Consider the following 18,285-nt stretch of genomic DNA (forward strand, 5'->3'; position numbering starts at 1 on the left):
ACAAGACCAAAATAGAGCTTTATGGTCATAATCACAAGTGCTATGTTTGGAGAGGGGTCAACAAGGCCAATAGTGAAAAGAATACCAGCCCCGCTGTAAAGCATGGTGTTGGCTCACTGATGTTTTGGGGGCTGTGTAAACTCTAAAGGCACGGGGAATCTTGTAAAAAGTGATGGCAAGATGAAGGCAGTATGATATCATAAAATACTGGCAGACAATTTGAATTCTTCTACATGAAGGCCACGCATGGGACGCTCTTTGACTTCCCAGCATGGCAATGAACCTAAGCACAAGGCAAAGTTGACCCTTCTGTGGTTACAGCAGAAAAAGGTGAAGGTTCTGGAGTGGCCATCACAGTCTCCTAACCTTAATATTATCAAGCCACTCTACGGAGATCTCAAACGTGTTTTCATGCAAGACGACCAAAGACTTTGCATGACCTGGAGGCATTTTGCCAAGACGAATGGTCAGCTATACCACCAGCAAGAATTAGGGCCTTATAGAGATCTATTACAAACGACTGCACTCTGTCATTGATGCTAAAGGGGGCAATACACGATATTAAGAACTAAGCATATAAAGACTTTTGAACAGGAATCATTGATTTTTTTTTTTCTTTGTTGCCCTGTTTTGTTTTATGATTGTGCCATTCTGTAATAACCTACTCTGAGCACAACTGTATGTTACTAATTATCCAATAGTATGGAATGTGGATATAATGGATTACTTTGTTACAACTCATTGGGCTATTTATACACGGACACAGAACTGGCTGATATCACTTTGACAAAGTCCCAAGGGAAGGTTGTGCCGACGTCCCAACTCATAACCAGCCAACTCATAACCAGTCAACTGAGCAGAGCCAATCTTGGCAAGCTGCAGAGTGGTAGTGGCTTCTACAAAACATACAAGTGATTCCATTGAGCACATATGTGGGTTTACAAAATCCAAGGGTTCCACAGAATTTTGTGTAAGCCTGTTTTATCTTGTGTCCTATGTAGGGATAATTGTGGGACAAAATATTAAAAAATAATATTTAACAGCCATTGTTATTATATTATGCCGTCTATTTCTTTTTATGCATGTTTGTGCAATGAACAATTGACTAAACTGTGCTTTAGTACACAAGATAAGGCCCCAGGGAGAGTGCGCAGCTTAGCGGACAGGGGCACATGTATGAGTGTGGGATGGATAATGCATGATTGGCTATATGCTACATGTGGGAGTGTGAGATGTGAGGAAGTGGGTGGTGACAGATTAGACTGACCTCAGAGTCACTTAGGAGAAGGGCCAGCAACAAGTTTCCCGCCCACCCTCCCTTTGCTGCTTTTGACCCGGGGGGTTGTCACAGCGAGGCGGGGGGGTGTCCTTGCCAAATAAGGGATGGTTTGGTAGATTAGATGAAAAAGGGGGATAATGGCCGGGTCTCATCCTCCCCCTGTCTCTTATGGTGAACCTGGAGGAGGTACCAGGTTGGACGTGTCCCCACTGGGTTGTAAGTCGACCAGTGGGGAGCATTATGGTTGGGCCCCACCGAGTGGGTGGGGAGCCCTGAAAAGGAAGATGTTTTTATTATGCCGAGGGGGGGAGGTGAGAGCCTTGGGGAAGTTATATTGGCAAGGACGGTTTCTTTGGTTACTGTATGACTATATGCAATTTTTTTATGTTAATTTATGATAATTATTATTTCGTTACATGTTAAAAGGAGTTATACAGTATTTGGTTGTGTTAATAAATGCTGTGGCCTGTTTTCTCCAAGAAGTTCTCTGTCGTTATTTGAAGGGGTAAGTTATGGTTTTATGGGGGATGAAGGGAATGCTATCCAATGCCCACTACGTACATACACGTAGCAAATTCCTTTTTTAGCTTGATATACCAAGCCAATGGAATGTTTGACATTACATGCACTGATAACCATAGCTATTTCAATTCACATGGTATTTATACATTTTTTGAGATGTTTTAATTAATTTTAAAAGTCACCTAATAAATTAAAATTGTGTGTATTTTTGGATATCTAATTATAACACTCCAAATCTTATTGATCTGTTTTGATTGATTGTAAACAATTGGGTTGTTTGCAGTGGTGTTTACAAGAAGGTGGGAGTACATTTGTTGTATACTGAGCTGGTTTTAATAGTTGTGTGTTTTAAAGGGACTCTCCAGGCAGAGTAGTTTACTCACCTGGTTCCAGTGCCGGGAGCCTCGTGAAGCCGCGCCCCCTATTTCGTGAACATGGCGAAATACGCAGGCGCATGCGTGACAGCTCAGCTCGTGGTGTTTGCCCGCCCCCTCTCCACTGCTGACAGGCTGGAGAGAGAAGGCGTGCACACAGTGTCTTCTCTCTCCTGCACACGTCAGACATATTTTAATATGTCTGACGTGTACAAGGCCTTTTTAGGGGCCTACATTATAGGAAGTTTCTCTGGTGGCCGTCTGAGTGACGGCCACTGGAGGTATTCCTATCAATCAATGTAAACACTGTATTTTCTCTGAAAATACAGTGTTTACATTAGATTCCCTGCAGGGAGCTATAGATCTCACCTGAACAAATACATTAAGCTGTAGTTGTTCAGGTGACTATAGTGTCCCTTTAATGGTAAATTCTAAACCCAGAGTAGGACCCAAATTCCGTCCACACCCTACATAGGTTGGACAAAGATACCATAGGTTTTTAGAATTTCAGGGGAACACAGTTAATGTGAGTATTTCAAGATATTTTATCTTTATGAAATACTCATTTTGGATATGGGGAGATTGTTTTTTACTCTTATGTCCACTGTACCTCAATAATTAGACTCTCTTCCTAGACACTCGCTGTTATTTATATTATCTTTTCTTACGTGCCGCATCTCAATATCCTGGAACAGTCATTTTGCCCTCCTCTGCCTTTGATATCTGCTGTTTGCCCTTCTGTCAGATCTATTTTACCAATGTAATGTGGGTAAATTTGATTGGCAACTGAATCAGAAACTTGCTTTAAGATTTGCCCATTGCCCCTGTTTTGTTAACTTGACTGCTATACATAAGGCAAGTAGTCACTGGTATTGATACCCAAGCACTAAAGTTTAGATATATTCAAAGAGGTTGAGACACAGGGAGCTATGTAGAAGCAGATTAAATTGTGTTTATTTTTGGTAACAGAAACTCAATGACCACTACACTAACAGAGAGGGGTATGCCACAACATTTCCTCCACTTTTTTATGTCATATTCCTTCCTCTCTACACAAGAAGACTGTACTTTTAATGCACTCTAGAAATTCAGTGAACACAAAACTGGAAACAAGTATATACTGCTTATATTACATTTGGAGATTTGTTTAGTTACAAAATACAATTCATCTGAACCTGGGTAAAATTGCTGAATTCCAAATCGAAATGTTGCTGCATCATGATCCAAATAAAACGCTCAGTTGGCGAGGACATTCGCTTGATTTGTGATTCCGAATTTCACTCATGGTATTTAAAAAGGGATGATTAATGGTGAAAAAAGATAATTGATGGCTAGGGGACAGCCACTAGATATTGACTTTTATTTTTTATTTACTACTCCTTTTGTCATCTATTCGCTACTTCTCACTTGATCTGTGAATCAAACAGTTGGAATATATATATAGTTTTTTTTTCAGTACACTTGCCCATTTTCATGCTCTTTTAGTTTGTTTTTCTGAATCTCTTTTCGTTTAAGACATTTAGACAGGCTGAACCAACATAATGGCCTAAATTTGACTATCCTGAATTTTTATATATATATTTTTTAAATTTTCAGACAAAGTTGTTTGGCTGAAATTTATTTTTTCCGTGTACAAGTCTACGGCATAGAAAGGTATTCAATTTGATCTTGTCATGCTACTTAACTAATAGAGGGCTGTGGTGCTTGGCAGGGTCACTATATAAATTATCTTTCTTTTGTTGCTTTGAAAAGTTCCTGCCGGATTTAAAATTAAAGAATATTTATACTCCTGCCCTCTCCACTAACAGTAAAGATCTGGGGTTAAAGAGTCTCACATCTGTGGCTTCGGCAGCCAAACCATCATCCCCAGCAACACTTATGGCATAACCCACTGTACACACACAGATGGGTACTCCAAAACCATACATATATATGTTCTTCCAGACATAGACATAGGCACTCCCAGACACATTCACACATACAGACACCCAGATATACACATAGATGCATGCACTCATACAGGTACACACACTTATACTTACTCCCAGATGTACACATGCTTACACCTTTTACATAAAAAAACACAAATAGACAAAGTAACAGAAATAGAGGCAAACAGTAATACAATAGTCAGGGCCGCCATCAGGGGGTGACAACCAGCCGCCCGGGCCCCACGTGTAGCGGCGGAACTGCCGCCGGTGCAGTTGCATCGGGGCCCGCACACTGATGGGGCCTATCGGGTGGCCCACATACTTAGGGCCACCCGATGGGCCCTATATCTTCAGGGGCCTGGTCAGCTCACTCCGCATGGGATGAGCGCCAGCCAGGCAGGAAGAGGGAGAGCAAGCAGACTCCCATCAGCCCCAGCCACCCTCCTGCAAAGAAAAGGTAAGAGACAGGAGGGTGGCTGAAAAATGAGCTGTGTGTGTGTGTGTGTGTGTGTGTATGTATTAATGTATGCATGTCTGTATGTCATTATGTATGTGTATATATATATATATATATATATATATATATATGTATGTCTGTATGTATGTATGTCTGTATGTATGTATGCCTGTATCAATGTATGTATGTATGTCATTATGTATGTCTGTATGCATGTATTAATGTATATATGTATGTATTGTATGTATGTATACCAGTTCAATGTATGTATTTATGTATACTAGTATCAATGTATGCATGTATGTCTGTATGTATGTATATATGTATGTCTGTATGTATGCATGTATGTCTGTTTGTATGCATGCATGTATGTCTGTCAGTATGTATGTATATATGCCTGTAGGTCTGTCAGTATGTATATATGTATGTCTGTCTGTATGCATGCATGCATGTCTGTATGTGTGTCATTATGAATGTATGTCTGTATGTCTGTATGTATGTATGTATGCATGTCTGTATGCATGTCTTTATGTCAGTATGTATGTCTGGATGTCATTATGAACGTATGTCTGTGTGTATGGATGTTAGTATGCATGTATGTATGTATGTATGTATGTATGAATATATGTCTGTATGCAATTATGAATGTATGTCTGTGTATGTATGTATGTGTGTATGGATGTCAGTGTCTGTATGCATGTATGTCTGTCTGCATGAATGTATGTATGTATGTATGTATGTATGTCAGTATGTCTGTATATATGCATGTATGCCAGTATGAGTGTATATCAGTATGAATGTATGTATGTGTATGTATGTATGTGTGTATGGATGTCAGTGTCTATATGTATGTATGTCTGTCAGTATGTCTGTATGTATGTATATATGTATGTATGCCAGTATCAATATATGTATGTCTGTATGTTGGCGTCCTTATGTATGTCAGTGTGTATGTATGTATTTATGTGTCTGTATGTCCTCATGCATGTGTGTCAGTATGTATGTTAGTATGTGTCTGCCACTATGTATGCCTGTGTGTCTGTATATGTGTGTATGTCTCAGTATGTGTGTGTCAGTATGTATGCCTACATGTGTGTATGTCTGTTTCAGTATGTGTGTCTGTGTATCTGTGTCCTTTTGTATCAGTGTGTGTGCTTGTGTCTGTGTGTGTATTCCTTTAGCGGGATTTGGCACCTGGCTGATTTAAATATAATTGTGTCTCTCCATGGGATTTTGTTTTTTGTACACCTTTTACATACACATACTCCCATATTTGCCCAGATAAAACCTACTTAACACACGCAGTTGCTATCCTCTTAATTAAAAGTAGGCATATGAAAGAATGCTTTAAGATGCATTGCAATTGTTAATCCCTGATAAGTATGTAATACCAGAAGTAATAGAGTCAGGCTAGGAGAATGTACTATATACTAACCTTTATAGTTTGGGAAGTAAGTAGCAAGGTCAGAGATGCAGATTTTCTCAGCCAGCAGGTCAGTCTTGTTGAGAAAGAGAATAATTGGAGTATCCTCGAACCATGGCAGCTCTAAGATACTGCAAAACAAGGCCATACTTTCCCGCATGCGATTCTGTATCAGAGACAAACAAAAGATTATATCCAGGTCATGATTGGTTAAGTGAGATTGTATGCAGTGTTGTGGGTTGATTAGTGCAGTGTAACATATGACTCAGAACCAGACAACTTTGGAGGACTTCCTGCCTTGATAATGATCCTTGCTATAGAACAAGAAAAGCAAAAGTGTATTTTTTTAAAAAGTGTATCATTAAAGAAGCTACCTTTTTTCTCCCCAATGCTAAGCAGTTTTGGTGTATTTTTCATGCCACTGCAGTCTCACTGCTCAGTTGCCAATGGTATCCCTTTAATAATTAATGTTGTATTCCTAAAGGCTATGATTATCGGGTAGTAATAATAATAAAGGTTGGCTAGTGAGCTCAAATAATTTTGCTCAGAATAAAACATATTTCCTATGATATGGGATAAGATAATGTCCAATTGTATTGGTTTTATGTGCAATAACCGTCCACAACACCCTTGTAGGACCTGACCAATCACAAAAGCTATTATTGCGATCCTGTTAGGGTAATTAGGATCCTGTTAGGGTAATGTGTATTTTTGTTAACTCGCCTACTCAATAGAGGCATTCGTATTGACATTTTGTGGCTCCTACGATGGGAAACAAAACAAGGAGGCTGGAGCCACTTTGCTCCAATGTGAATAATGACGTATAGCCAGATAGGTATTTTTTTAGGCCTCACACAGTTTAATCTAGGTTTTGCAGAGTCATAGGTAAATTAAGTTAAAATGTGCTTCATATCCAATATAAATAGTACAGGTTTGATGCATTAAGGCATTAGCGGCACTCAGTATGTTTTCATATGGCATTCATGTTTTGGCTTAATATATATGACCATCTCTCTAATATCCCCTCTATTTGCAAAATAAATTACATATATGTATGTAATACCAAAGTAAATTGTTTAAGGAGGCAGTATTGTGTTGTTTTCATTTTCTGTAATGTTGCATTCAGAAGTTACATTTAAAACAAATCAGTCTTATTAGGAGGTTAATTTACACACCTCAATTTCTAGTATTGTATACCCTAACACGTAAACCTGAGAATGAGATAGGCTGAGTGTATTACCAGCTTAAAGGGAAACTATAGTGCCAGAAAAACAAAGTTGTTATAATGGCCATTCAAGTGTAAGCTTACACTTGAATGGCCAGTGAGCTTACACTTGAATGGCCGGAATGGCCATTGGAGTAGTACTAAAAACCTCCAATTATTTCAAAGTGCAAAGGATTTGGGATAGTGTGCAAGTAACTTTTCTCTTGAGTTTATATTACTTTTGGGGTTTAATCATGTTTTTAGTTATTCAACTGGCTGTTATTTTTATATCCAAAGCATTTTGGCTGACTTTGATTGAGTTTCCAGAGCTGGAATGTTATTTAAATTTGATTTTGTCCTTGGATCAGATTCTTCTTCTTTATATCTTTGTAGAGGAATTCAAAGTTCATTTTTCCATACAGGTGATACTTGAAAAATTAGAATATCGTGCAAAAGTTTATTTATTTCAGTAATGCAACGTAAAAGGGGAAACTGATATATGACATAGACGCATTACATGCAAAGCAAGATAGTTCAAGCTGTGATTTGTCATAAGTGCGATGATTATGGCTTACAGCTCATGAAAACCCCAAATCCAGAATCTCATTAAATTAGAATATTGTGAAAAGGTGCAATATTCTAGGCTCACAGTGTCCCACTCTAAACACCTGCAAAGGTTTTCTAAGCCTTTAAATGATCTCTCAGTCTGGTTCAGTAGGAATCACAATCATGGGGAAGACTGCTGACCTGACAGTTGTGCAGAAAATCATCACTGACACCCTCCATAAAGCCTCAAAAGTTAATTGCGAAGCAAGTTGGATGTTCCCAAAGTGCTGTATCAAAGCACATTAATAGAAAGTTACGTGGAAGGGAAAAGTGCGGAAGAAAAAGGTGCACAAGCAGCAGGGATGGCCGCAGCCTAGAGAGGATTGTCAGGAAAAGGCCATTCAAAAGTGTTGGGGACTTTCACAAGGAGTGGACTGCGGCTGGAGTCACTGCATCAAGAGCCACCACACACAGACGGATCCTGGACATGGGCTTCAGATGTCGTATTCCTCTTCCCCTTCCAAGCCGCTCCTGAACAACAAACAACGCCGCATTGAGGCAGTAATTGCTGCAAAAGGGGCCCAAACCAAGTACTGAGTCCATATGCATGCTTATACTTTTCAGAGGTCTGATTTTGTTCTATGTACACGTCTTATTTTATTGATTGCATGTAATATTCTAATTTACTGAGATTGTGGATTTGGGGTTTTCATGAGCTATAAGCCATAATCATCGCACTTATGACAAATCACGTCTTGAACTATCTTGCTTTGCATGTAATGCGTCTATCTCATATATTAGTTTCCCCTTTTACGTTGCATTAATGAAATAAATGAACTTTTGCACGATATTCTAATTTTTCAGGTGTCACCTCTATATTACAATGCAGGGTAACTAGCAGTTCAAAATTTCACTTGTCCCAATGTGGTTTCACTTATCCCAAAACAATTTAGCATTTCATTGAACACCTTCAGCTTGTCCTTTTATATACACTGCCTGGCCCCCAAAAAAGTCACCACCTGGATTTAACTAAGCAAATAGGTAAGAGCATGGGTGATTATCTTTCAGCTGGCAACAAGTTATTTAACCCCAACTGATGCAATGAGTAGCTTCTCATTTCCTAAACAACCATGTCGGTAGACACATCCCGTGGTCATGGAAAAGATGTTGGTCTGTTTGAGAAGGGTCAATTCATTGGCATGCAGCAAGCAGAGAAAACATCAAGGAGATTGCAGAAACTACTAAAATTGGGTTAAGAACTGTCCAACACATTATAAAAAAACTGGAAGGATAGTGGGGATTTACCCTGTTCCAGCGGTCACGGATTAGTACTGCTGAGGACCATTCGTGGGTTTGGTTCATGCGAACAGCCACCAGGGATCTAGCAATCGATTCCATTTGAATAAGGGAAAGTGCCTAACTAGGAGCACCCAGGGAAAACGGTTAAGGACGGCCGGGCAGGGCAACTTCCGAATGGGGTGTCAGACCTGGACCATAGTCGTTAGGTAGGAGGCCTGCTTCCACACTTCTCCAGGAGTTTGTGGCAAACATCCAAGGAAAAGAGTTTTTGTCACATATCTTCCCCCTCCTGGGAAGACTAACCATACCCCAGATCTCCAATTGGTCTGGGTCTGTGTTAGTCTGGTGACCTTTCCCAAAAGATTCAGTTATCCAAATGGCCTCCTTCCACAAGCTCAAGTTTGTAAATCCAGGGTAATGCTGGGATGGAAAACTGCTGCACTGCACTCTTTGTGGACTAAGTTGTCGCTGGGGATGGAGGGCGCAATTCTCCTCTCTAGGGGATAACTTCTGCCGCTGGGGGGTGAGGCTGTCTGCCCTCCCTGGAACACAATCTGCTGCTGGGGAGTGAGACCAACTGTCTTCACTCCCAGAAACTCATACTGCCGCTGGGGAGTGAGACCGGCTGTCTCCACTCCCTGGATGCACTCTGCTGCTGGGGAGTGAGATTGACTGTCTCCCCTCCCTGTAACTCTGGTTGCCGATTAAAGAGGGTATCCCCCAGAAGTGGGCATATTCTAAGAGGATTCATCAGGCTCAAATTGTGAAAGAGTGGTTCAGGGAATATGAGACATAATTTTCACACATGGATTGGCCACCACAGAGTGCAGACCTTAACCTCATTGGGAATCTTTGGGATGTGCTGGAAATGGCTTTGCACAGTCGTCCGACTCTCCCATCATCAATGCAAGATCTTGGTGAAAAATGAATGCAACACTGGATGGAAATAAATCTTGTAACATTGCAAAAGCTTATAGAAACAATGCCACAGCGAATGCGTGTCATAATCAAAGCTAAAGACGGTACAACAAAATATTAGAGTGTGTGACCTTTTTTTTGGTGCCGACTTTTTGGGGGGCCAGGCAGGGTATATTTGTTTTTTCTTCTTACATCTTCAGTTAACAGGGAGATTTATCAAAGCACAAAATAATGAATTGTTGTGTACTATACATGAGTATAATCAAAAATGTATGGAAAAAGTACACACTTAAACACCACAAAAAAAGGAGGGAGAAGGTGGACTGTTGAACCATTTTAAGGTATTTGTTGCTGCTTTTTTTAAGCCTTTAGGTGTCGGATAATTAAACTCTATGCTGGCCAATAATTCCAGTTAAAAACTGGAAACATAAGTCTTTTTACTGTTACCCAAACAGGCTTACTACGTTATTGTTCTCTTCCAGCTGCTGGTCATATTCACTAAGCGACGCCAAATAAATAAGAGCAGATACATTCTCAAAGGAGTGAATCCATTTTCTGCGCTCTGATTTCTGTCCACCAACATCCACCATCCTATAAAGATTGACAAGACATGGAGGTATGAACATAAAGGCACATTGTGTGACACATTGGAAATCAGACAAACCATAGGTACTCTGTTTACCCTTGCCTCATACCTGAGGTTAACATTATCAACTGTGAAGCAGTATTCATTGATTCCTGTGGTTGGCATTCGGATCCGTAGAATATCTTCATCGGTGGGATGGAACCCATCGTACACAATCCTTTCCAAATTGGACAAATAACTGCAAACAGAATAAAAACGTCTGTCTCTACAGATGTATGTCCTCAGTCTACTGGTAAATCCCTTTTTTTTTTTATAATAAATTATAATAATGATTATGGCAATACAGCAATTCCTCTTTGGATCTATATATATATATATGATGTCCTTTCAAGTTATTACAAATATAATGCAGTCCTACAATAATATTTTATTTGCTAACTAGTAAAACTAGGAAAACTACTAATCACATATTAGGGATGTAGTACAGTAAAGCATTGCAATGACAAGTTACTTGGATAGTATTTATTGCAGTTTAAGAATCAATACAACCTATATTTGACTTTTGAATAAGATTAGGAAACCCATGTTTATGGTGTATATACACTACTGACCCCAACTGCCAGTAGACAAACCATTTTAGAATAGCTTGACTTCTTACCAGGTTTCTGCTATATGCCTCCACTACATCTGATAGAGAACTGGAAGCTCTCCATCTGAGCGAAGTCCTGCAGTGGCAGAAAGCAATCATCTGACACTTTCAGCCAGTGAGCTAGACATGCAGTGCTTTGCTCAGGCGAGCTAACAAAAGTTCCTAAGCTGTCGAATGTAGTGGAGGCAGAGAGCGGTGCACTGCTGAAGTCTATTTAGGCTTCACCTAGTTGCACAAAAACCACACAGGAATATAGGGAAGTCAGTGCTAGCCAAAGACACTTAAAATGTAAATAAGTGTAGGAGTCTTCGATGATGGAAAGGAATTTAGGAGGAAGCAAGCACTGCCAGCTGAGGACATCCATGACTATTTTCAGCAGATTCTTTCCTGTCAGTGGGATGACAACTCAAAGTTTGTTTTACAAAATACCTTAATTTTACACATCCATGTAATCACTTAATTAGTATTTCTACCTCCTCATGCTTAAAATGTAAGTCTTGTGCTACTAGTCAGGCTTCATAACACACTCTAATCACTAGGGCTAAATCTTTACTAGTCAATGACTAGTTGTGTGCACAATTTGAGACCTGATTTGGATATTGAAATATTTGCATATTTGATGTCTGATATCGTGGGTTATTAATTTCCAAAGTAAAATGCTTTCTATGTGAAATTGCACTCTAGATATGCAGACAGAGGCAAATATAGTTATGTCACATGATCTGTCTGATAAAATATGAGCAGATCATGTTTTCAAATGTCATTCATGCAATTCATCTCTGTGCACATTGAGGGTCCTAATCTGTCCTAAAATGTCCTGCCAGAGATTAGTAGGAGTAGGAGTACTTTTCAGTAGCTCCTGTCACCATTTTAATGAAGACAATGGAAACAGATGGCCTCTGAGACACAAACTCTACACACACTTGCACTAATTATGGAGTACTGTAACCACAAATGCATATAACCTTTGTTGTATTGGAGGGAAAATATACCACGCTATTGCTTCCATAAAAATAGCAAACTAAAATGCAATCTGGCAACCCTAATTTTGAAAAAATCTTGAGCAATCTTTCCAGTACCAAATACATAGCTGCTACAATGCTGAAAAACTATAATGACAACAAGGTTGTTAAGGTAGTTCAATAAAGGTCGTAATGTAATGTCTTTTGAGAGTTTCAAGTTTGGTGAAGACATGCGCTGGAACCAACGAGAGTGTCAAGTTAATTTAGGCAGTTTGTGTCTGTCCGTACACTATACATAACTTTCCCATAATAAATAATATACTGAACACAATACCATGCAGATGCAACTGACAAAACATGGAGGAGACACACCCGACTGTGTTAAAGAATATAGCCTGTGAACACCTTTTAGGGAGTACCTCGGAAGGCCTATACCTTTGTCTCAAGGACAACAGAAGTGATAAAAGGATAACCAGGCTATTCAAACACCCAAAAGAATGTTCTAATTACAAGTTCTGCCACAATTTCTGTTCATTTGCCTCTTTCTGGGTTATTCACTAAATACTGGATTTTATCTGGGTGGAAAAATTCAGTGAAAATGACAGCATTTTTATTACAATGGTAGCTCTAATATATATATTTAATCCAATAGGTGATAAACATGAGAGAGACATAACAGTTAGAAGCTTAGTAAAACAATTATTTCAACCATTTAGCAAAAACAGTGTTGTCTAGCACATCTGAAGAGCAGGTATGTAGCCATATACTCCCCAAGCAGGACTGGCAGTAGAAATAATATTCAAAGTCAGGAGTATCCAGGATTAGAAAGCTGTAGGTCTAATGGCCAATCTTGAATTGAGTTTGTGGGAGCCTATACTACTATATAGATGTTGCTAGGGCCAGAGACTGTTATAGAAGAATCATCCACTCCCGATAGGAAATCAGAGAACCCAGCAAAGAGCTCCAATTAGCAAAATCCTAAAGAGCAGGGTTGAAAACAAAACTCCCCAAAAAGGATACCAAACAAAAAATAAAAATGTGGAATCTGATCGCATCAACGCCCTAGGGCTTGGGAAAGAGTGGACTAAGCGACAAGCAAGTTAGGCATTTCAACCAGTTCAAGAATGGGTAGAGGAGTTTTCAGCTTACACCCACTTTCTAAGTAGGTAGTCCTGAGGTGCAGGGACCAGAGGCATGTAAGCAAATCCATTAGAATAGAAATGGCAAAAAAATGGGCATATCTCTTAGGGTCCCCCTAGAGCCTAAGACTTGCAGTTTTACTATTTTTAAAATCCAAGAGCTTAGAAGGATAGAGGGGAGACAGCTTGAAATAGGAAAAGAGCCCTACTTTGATATGTGACCTCAGCCCCCCTGCACCTTCTAACAATGGATTCTTTAGTCGAGTAGTGGTGAAACTGCAACTGGTGTAGGAGGTGTCAGCAGTCCTCATGGCCAAGGAAGAAGTGTTCAGAGTCTCACAGGCCCTGACACTACTTCTGATGGTGGATTTGGGTACACAACCTCTACTCTCCCTCAACCAGTTCTTGGAATTAGGATTAGGATAACATTGATGTTGGTGAGTTTATTCTTCTTATTACAATAAATTTGTGATATGAAGGATTGTGTAAAATAACACAACTTTATTTAGCATAAATAGGTATTTGTGTTGCAAAATTGGTTGGTGCTTGTGGATTTACTACTGTAACATTATTGCATTTGACTTTAACCTCTTAACACCGTTTGGGCAAAGGATTCAATGGATACATGGGGCTCCCCTCTATCTGCTGGGGCCATATTTAATGGCTTAGCCTTCTAGATGAGCTGTTTGTGGAGCTGGAAGCCAGCATCACAAACAGCTCTTTAAATAGGCATTTAAATGCCTATGTGAAGATTGCGGTATGAGCAGGGTTAAATCCTTGCTCACACCACTAAACCTAGGTGTCAATGGATACCTGGGGCTCCTGTAAGTTAGTGACTTCAGACTGACTGATGAGCTCTGTGCAGCACTGGAAGTCAGCGCTGCATATAGCTTTTTAACTTAGCTGCAAATTTTGTGGGCTGAAGACTGATGAGGGTAGACACTCCATGGTCTATATAGACACTGTCCTGGTAGCTCAGCCTGTTCCCAACCGATATGGACAATTGCTGGGCTTTGCCAGCTTTCCAGCACCTATTTCTCTGTATATTTGGCTGGGAGCCAGCAAGGCACACTATGATCACACTAAGATAAATTAAATAGGTTGTTTCATATTGTCCACTCAAAGTTCTTTTAAGCACCACTTGCTGTAGATAGCTAGGTAGGTACAGCAATAACCTTATAGGGATTCTCTAGTGCCAGGAAAACAAATTAGTTTTCTTGGCACTAGAAAATCCTGGAGTGCCCACTCCCTCCCGCCCCCTTATCCCACGTCCCTGCAGAGTAATCTCTGTTTATACTGAGAAAAATACTGGCATTTGTATTGCCGGTATTACTGCAATATCGGCACCAGACAGGCAGCCTCAAATAAATACCGGCCAGGTGGCAACCCTAAATATATATATAAAGTCAATGGGCTTATTCCATGGGCATGGGCCTGGAGATACAGCTCCATCAGCCCCTATGTTAATCCGGCCCTGTTCATGATTAGTCTATGATTATGCAATCAGCCATGCAATTTTAGATGAACTGCAGTTTATAACTAAGTGAATCTCCATTAACATCAGCAGAGTGAATTCCTCTGAGTTAGGCTTATGATTAGCATTAAATGGACACTATAGTCACCTGAACAACTTTAGCTTAATGAAGCAGTTTTGGTGTATAGAACATGCCCCTGCAGCCTCACTGCTCAATCCTCTGCCATTTAGGAGTTAAATCCCTTTGTTTATGAACCCTAGTCACACCTGTGACTTGCACAGCCTTCCATAAACACTTCCTGTAAAGAGAGCCCTATTTAGGCTTTCTTTATTGCAAGTTCTGTTTAATTAAGATTTTCTTATCCCCTGCTATGTTAATAGCTTGCTAGACCCTGCAAGAGCCTCCTGTATGTGATTAAAGTTCAATTTAGAGATTGAGATACAATTATTTAAGGTAAATTACATCTGTTTGCAAGTGAAACCAGTTTTTTTTTCATGCAGGCTCTGTCAATCATAGCCAGGGGAGGTGTGGCTAGGGCTGCATAAACAGAAAAAAAGTGATTTAACTCCTAAATGACAGTGAATTGAGCAGTGAAATTGCAGGGGAATGATCTATACACTAAAACTGCTTTATTTAGCTAAAGTAATTTAGGTGACTATAGTGTTCCTTTAAGGTAGGGTTAGTGTTAGGGTAAGATAAGGGTTGATGCTGGGTCAGAGTTAATGCTATTTTGGGGTTAGGAGCAGAGCAGGGTCAAGGTAGGTGCATTGTTAGAGTTTGTAAAAGCATAGATTTAGGGATAGGGTTGGTATATGGTTAGCATTAAGTGCAAAAAAAATATTCAGATCCTAGACATACAAGGCATTCAACAATCGTGACTAATACATGAATCTATTTTCTTTTTTTGTGCTTGATGTGTAAAAATTATTATAAGCAAAACTGTGAAAATAAAACATTTTTTTCCATTATTTTCCAACTTTTTGAATTATGAAAGTGCATTTTTCTTAGGAATGTCACGTATTTGCAGATAAATTGATAACAAACAGTAAGCAATAATCAGTATGAAATGTTAAGCAGGATTGTGGTGTTCAATATGATACAGAATTCGATACTCCAACCATTTTGATGTTAAAATTCTTAATATCAAAGGAAAAAGAATTCCAGCCTTTAACCAATTAGTCACCTCCTCCAAATCTCTCGTCCCTTTGTCCTCTCCTCCCTTGAGTAAGAGAAGTAATTGCATTGCCGATAGAAGACTTTGGAGGAGTCATGATCTGTTGTGTAATGGGTTTTTCTCAATCTTGGAGTTTGGAATGGTCGATCGGACCGAGAGGTGAAGCATTAAGCCATAAGTGGCAGTGGCAAGTAACTTTAAAGGCTTGGATGGTAGCATAGGTATTGAATTACCTATGCCTAAAGTCCTACATACTGGGAACTATCGCTGCCCAATTGCCATTAACATACAGGGAGACTTAGGACAGGTCCACCTCAAACCCTCACCTGTGGTCATTGGGTGGGGGCTATGTGGACAGATCATTTTACAACCCCTGTGCCACAATTGTGAGGCTATTAATTAAATTAAACAAGGGGGGAGAGACTTGTATAGCTATTGATATTTCAGAATTTAGCATTGTCTTGAAGTTTGCAAAGTAATTAACGAAGCATGCAAATTCTATAAAATCATATTATAAATATCTATACACAATACAAATATCACATGAGGGTTTTTACAGGATGTTAACTAAATTTCCTAGTTTCCTGTTTTATGTCATTTAATGCAAACTCACTATTTAGTAGAGTCCAGTAGTTGATATTCCCTTCTTCTTTCATAGCATTTGCGGACCCCGGAATCACACCATAATTTCATAATAGCATCTGCATGTTTCTTTTCAATTTTATGAATCTTGTACGCTTCTAATTCCTGGATCAGCTTCCCATTGATCTGATAGAATGAAGAACACATGGGTTAGTCTGCTCTGCAAAGCACAAAATAATTCTAACTTGGATAAATAGTTGCTGTGACATTAACAGTGTTATTCACTAATGGGAGAATTGGCAGGAATTCCCAGTGAATTTCAAATGTAAAGACAAGATAAACGAATTGGCAGCATGGCTGACTTGGGAATTTTGAAAGTTAAGCAATAATGACTTAATAATTTGAAATTCACCAAATATTTTAATTCTAGTGAAAAATCTTGTAAAAAAACAAAAAAATGTTATAAAATATATTGTTTTAATGAAGGAAACCATTTTTAGAGCTATCTTACCTTATTCTTTCACTTTTCCATTTAAAAAACATTTTGAGAAAAAAAAAAGAATGGCAAACTACACAAAGCAAAATGTTGAAAAGCTAAATCATCTGTGTAGAACAAAATACATAATATAATTTCTCAAGCAATTAATTGAATGAAAATGTATTATTTATTTTGAAGGTGGCAATAATGCCCAGCCTGTTGCCAGAAAAGAAACTTCAGCACGATTATTTTGAAGTCTTTGTCATGTATCATTTGGGTGTGTAGTTGATATAAAACAATAAAACAATCCATATAAAAGATCAACTAAGCCTTCCTTTAAAACAGGTAATAAATATGGGGTAGTAACTTAACCCCTTAAGGACACATGACATGTGTGACATGTCATGATTCCCTTTTATTCCAGAAGTTTGGTCCTTAAGGGATTAAAGGAACACTATAAACATGTGTTCCTGACCCTATACTGTTAAAAACACTATTTAGGTTGCCATTCCCCCTCCACCCCTTAAAAAGCTGTAACACCCACCTTTATTCAAAGGCCACACAGGCCTGCCGGAGCTGGCTCCACCCCCGCCTCCTTGGCTGAGATCATCAGAATTGACGATCTTAGTTAATAAAATGCTTCTCTGTAGGAAAGCATTAGGTTGGCTGAAATTGTCAATTCTGATGACCCCACTAAGTAGGTGGGGCAGAGGCGGAGTCAAATGACACACTGGCCAATCACCATTTCTGCAAGGACTGATTATACTTACCAGAACAACTACATTAAGCTATAGTTGTTCTGGAGACTATAGTGTACTTTTAAATTTGAAGTTCACTTTGATTTATTACTTTAGAAAATAGCCCTGATAATACTTATAGGTTGGTATAACTCTCACCAGAACTCTAACTAAAGTGATAATTGTCAGGAATTCAGAGTTGATTTCACATATTAAGCTTGAATAGCTAAATTGAAAAAAATCTGAAAGTTAGCAATGTTCCACCAAACCATTTTTAGGTGACATTTTGTGATTTTTTTGTGGGTAAATATATAGTTGTACTTTTTTTTATTATTATTCTTGTTGCATGATTTGCACTGTTGTATTCTCTTTTTAGCTATGTTTCCAGTTTGACTTTTTTGGTCTAAAATCGGAAATTTACTTTGAATTCTCAACAATTCTCACTTTAATGAATAACCTTGCTAGCTTATTACTAGTATAATTTTAATTGATATTGCTACCTAACTGATAATGATAATGCAGAAGTGTAAATTCTGCATTATCAAACTGG

The 18,285-nt window shown here is 39.0% G+C and overlaps 1 protein-coding gene across 1 annotated transcript in view; it reads right to left on the reverse strand.

The window, feature by feature from the left end:
* Positions 1-18,285, reverse strand: part of LOC134611530 (guanine nucleotide-binding protein subunit alpha-15-like) — a 111,330-nt gene that overhangs the window by 14,710 nt on the left and 78,335 nt on the right. Inside the window, exons 3-6 of the mRNA XM_063455484.1 lie at positions 16,552-16,706; positions 10,649-10,777; positions 10,415-10,544; positions 5,999-6,152 (exon numbers count right to left, since the gene is read on the reverse strand). Coding sequence (XP_063311554.1) covers positions 5,999-6,152; positions 10,415-10,544; positions 10,649-10,777; positions 16,552-16,706 — 568 coding nt within the window. The remainder of the gene's footprint in view (positions 1-5,998; positions 6,153-10,414; positions 10,545-10,648; positions 10,778-16,551; positions 16,707-18,285) is intronic.

The sequence above is a fragment of the Pelobates fuscus genome, chromosome 5, assembly GCF_036172605.1.
Source record: "Pelobates fuscus isolate aPelFus1 chromosome 5, aPelFus1.pri, whole genome shotgun sequence".
In the NCBI taxonomy this organism is placed as follows: Eukaryota; Metazoa; Chordata; class Amphibia; order Anura; family Pelobatidae; genus Pelobates; species Pelobates fuscus.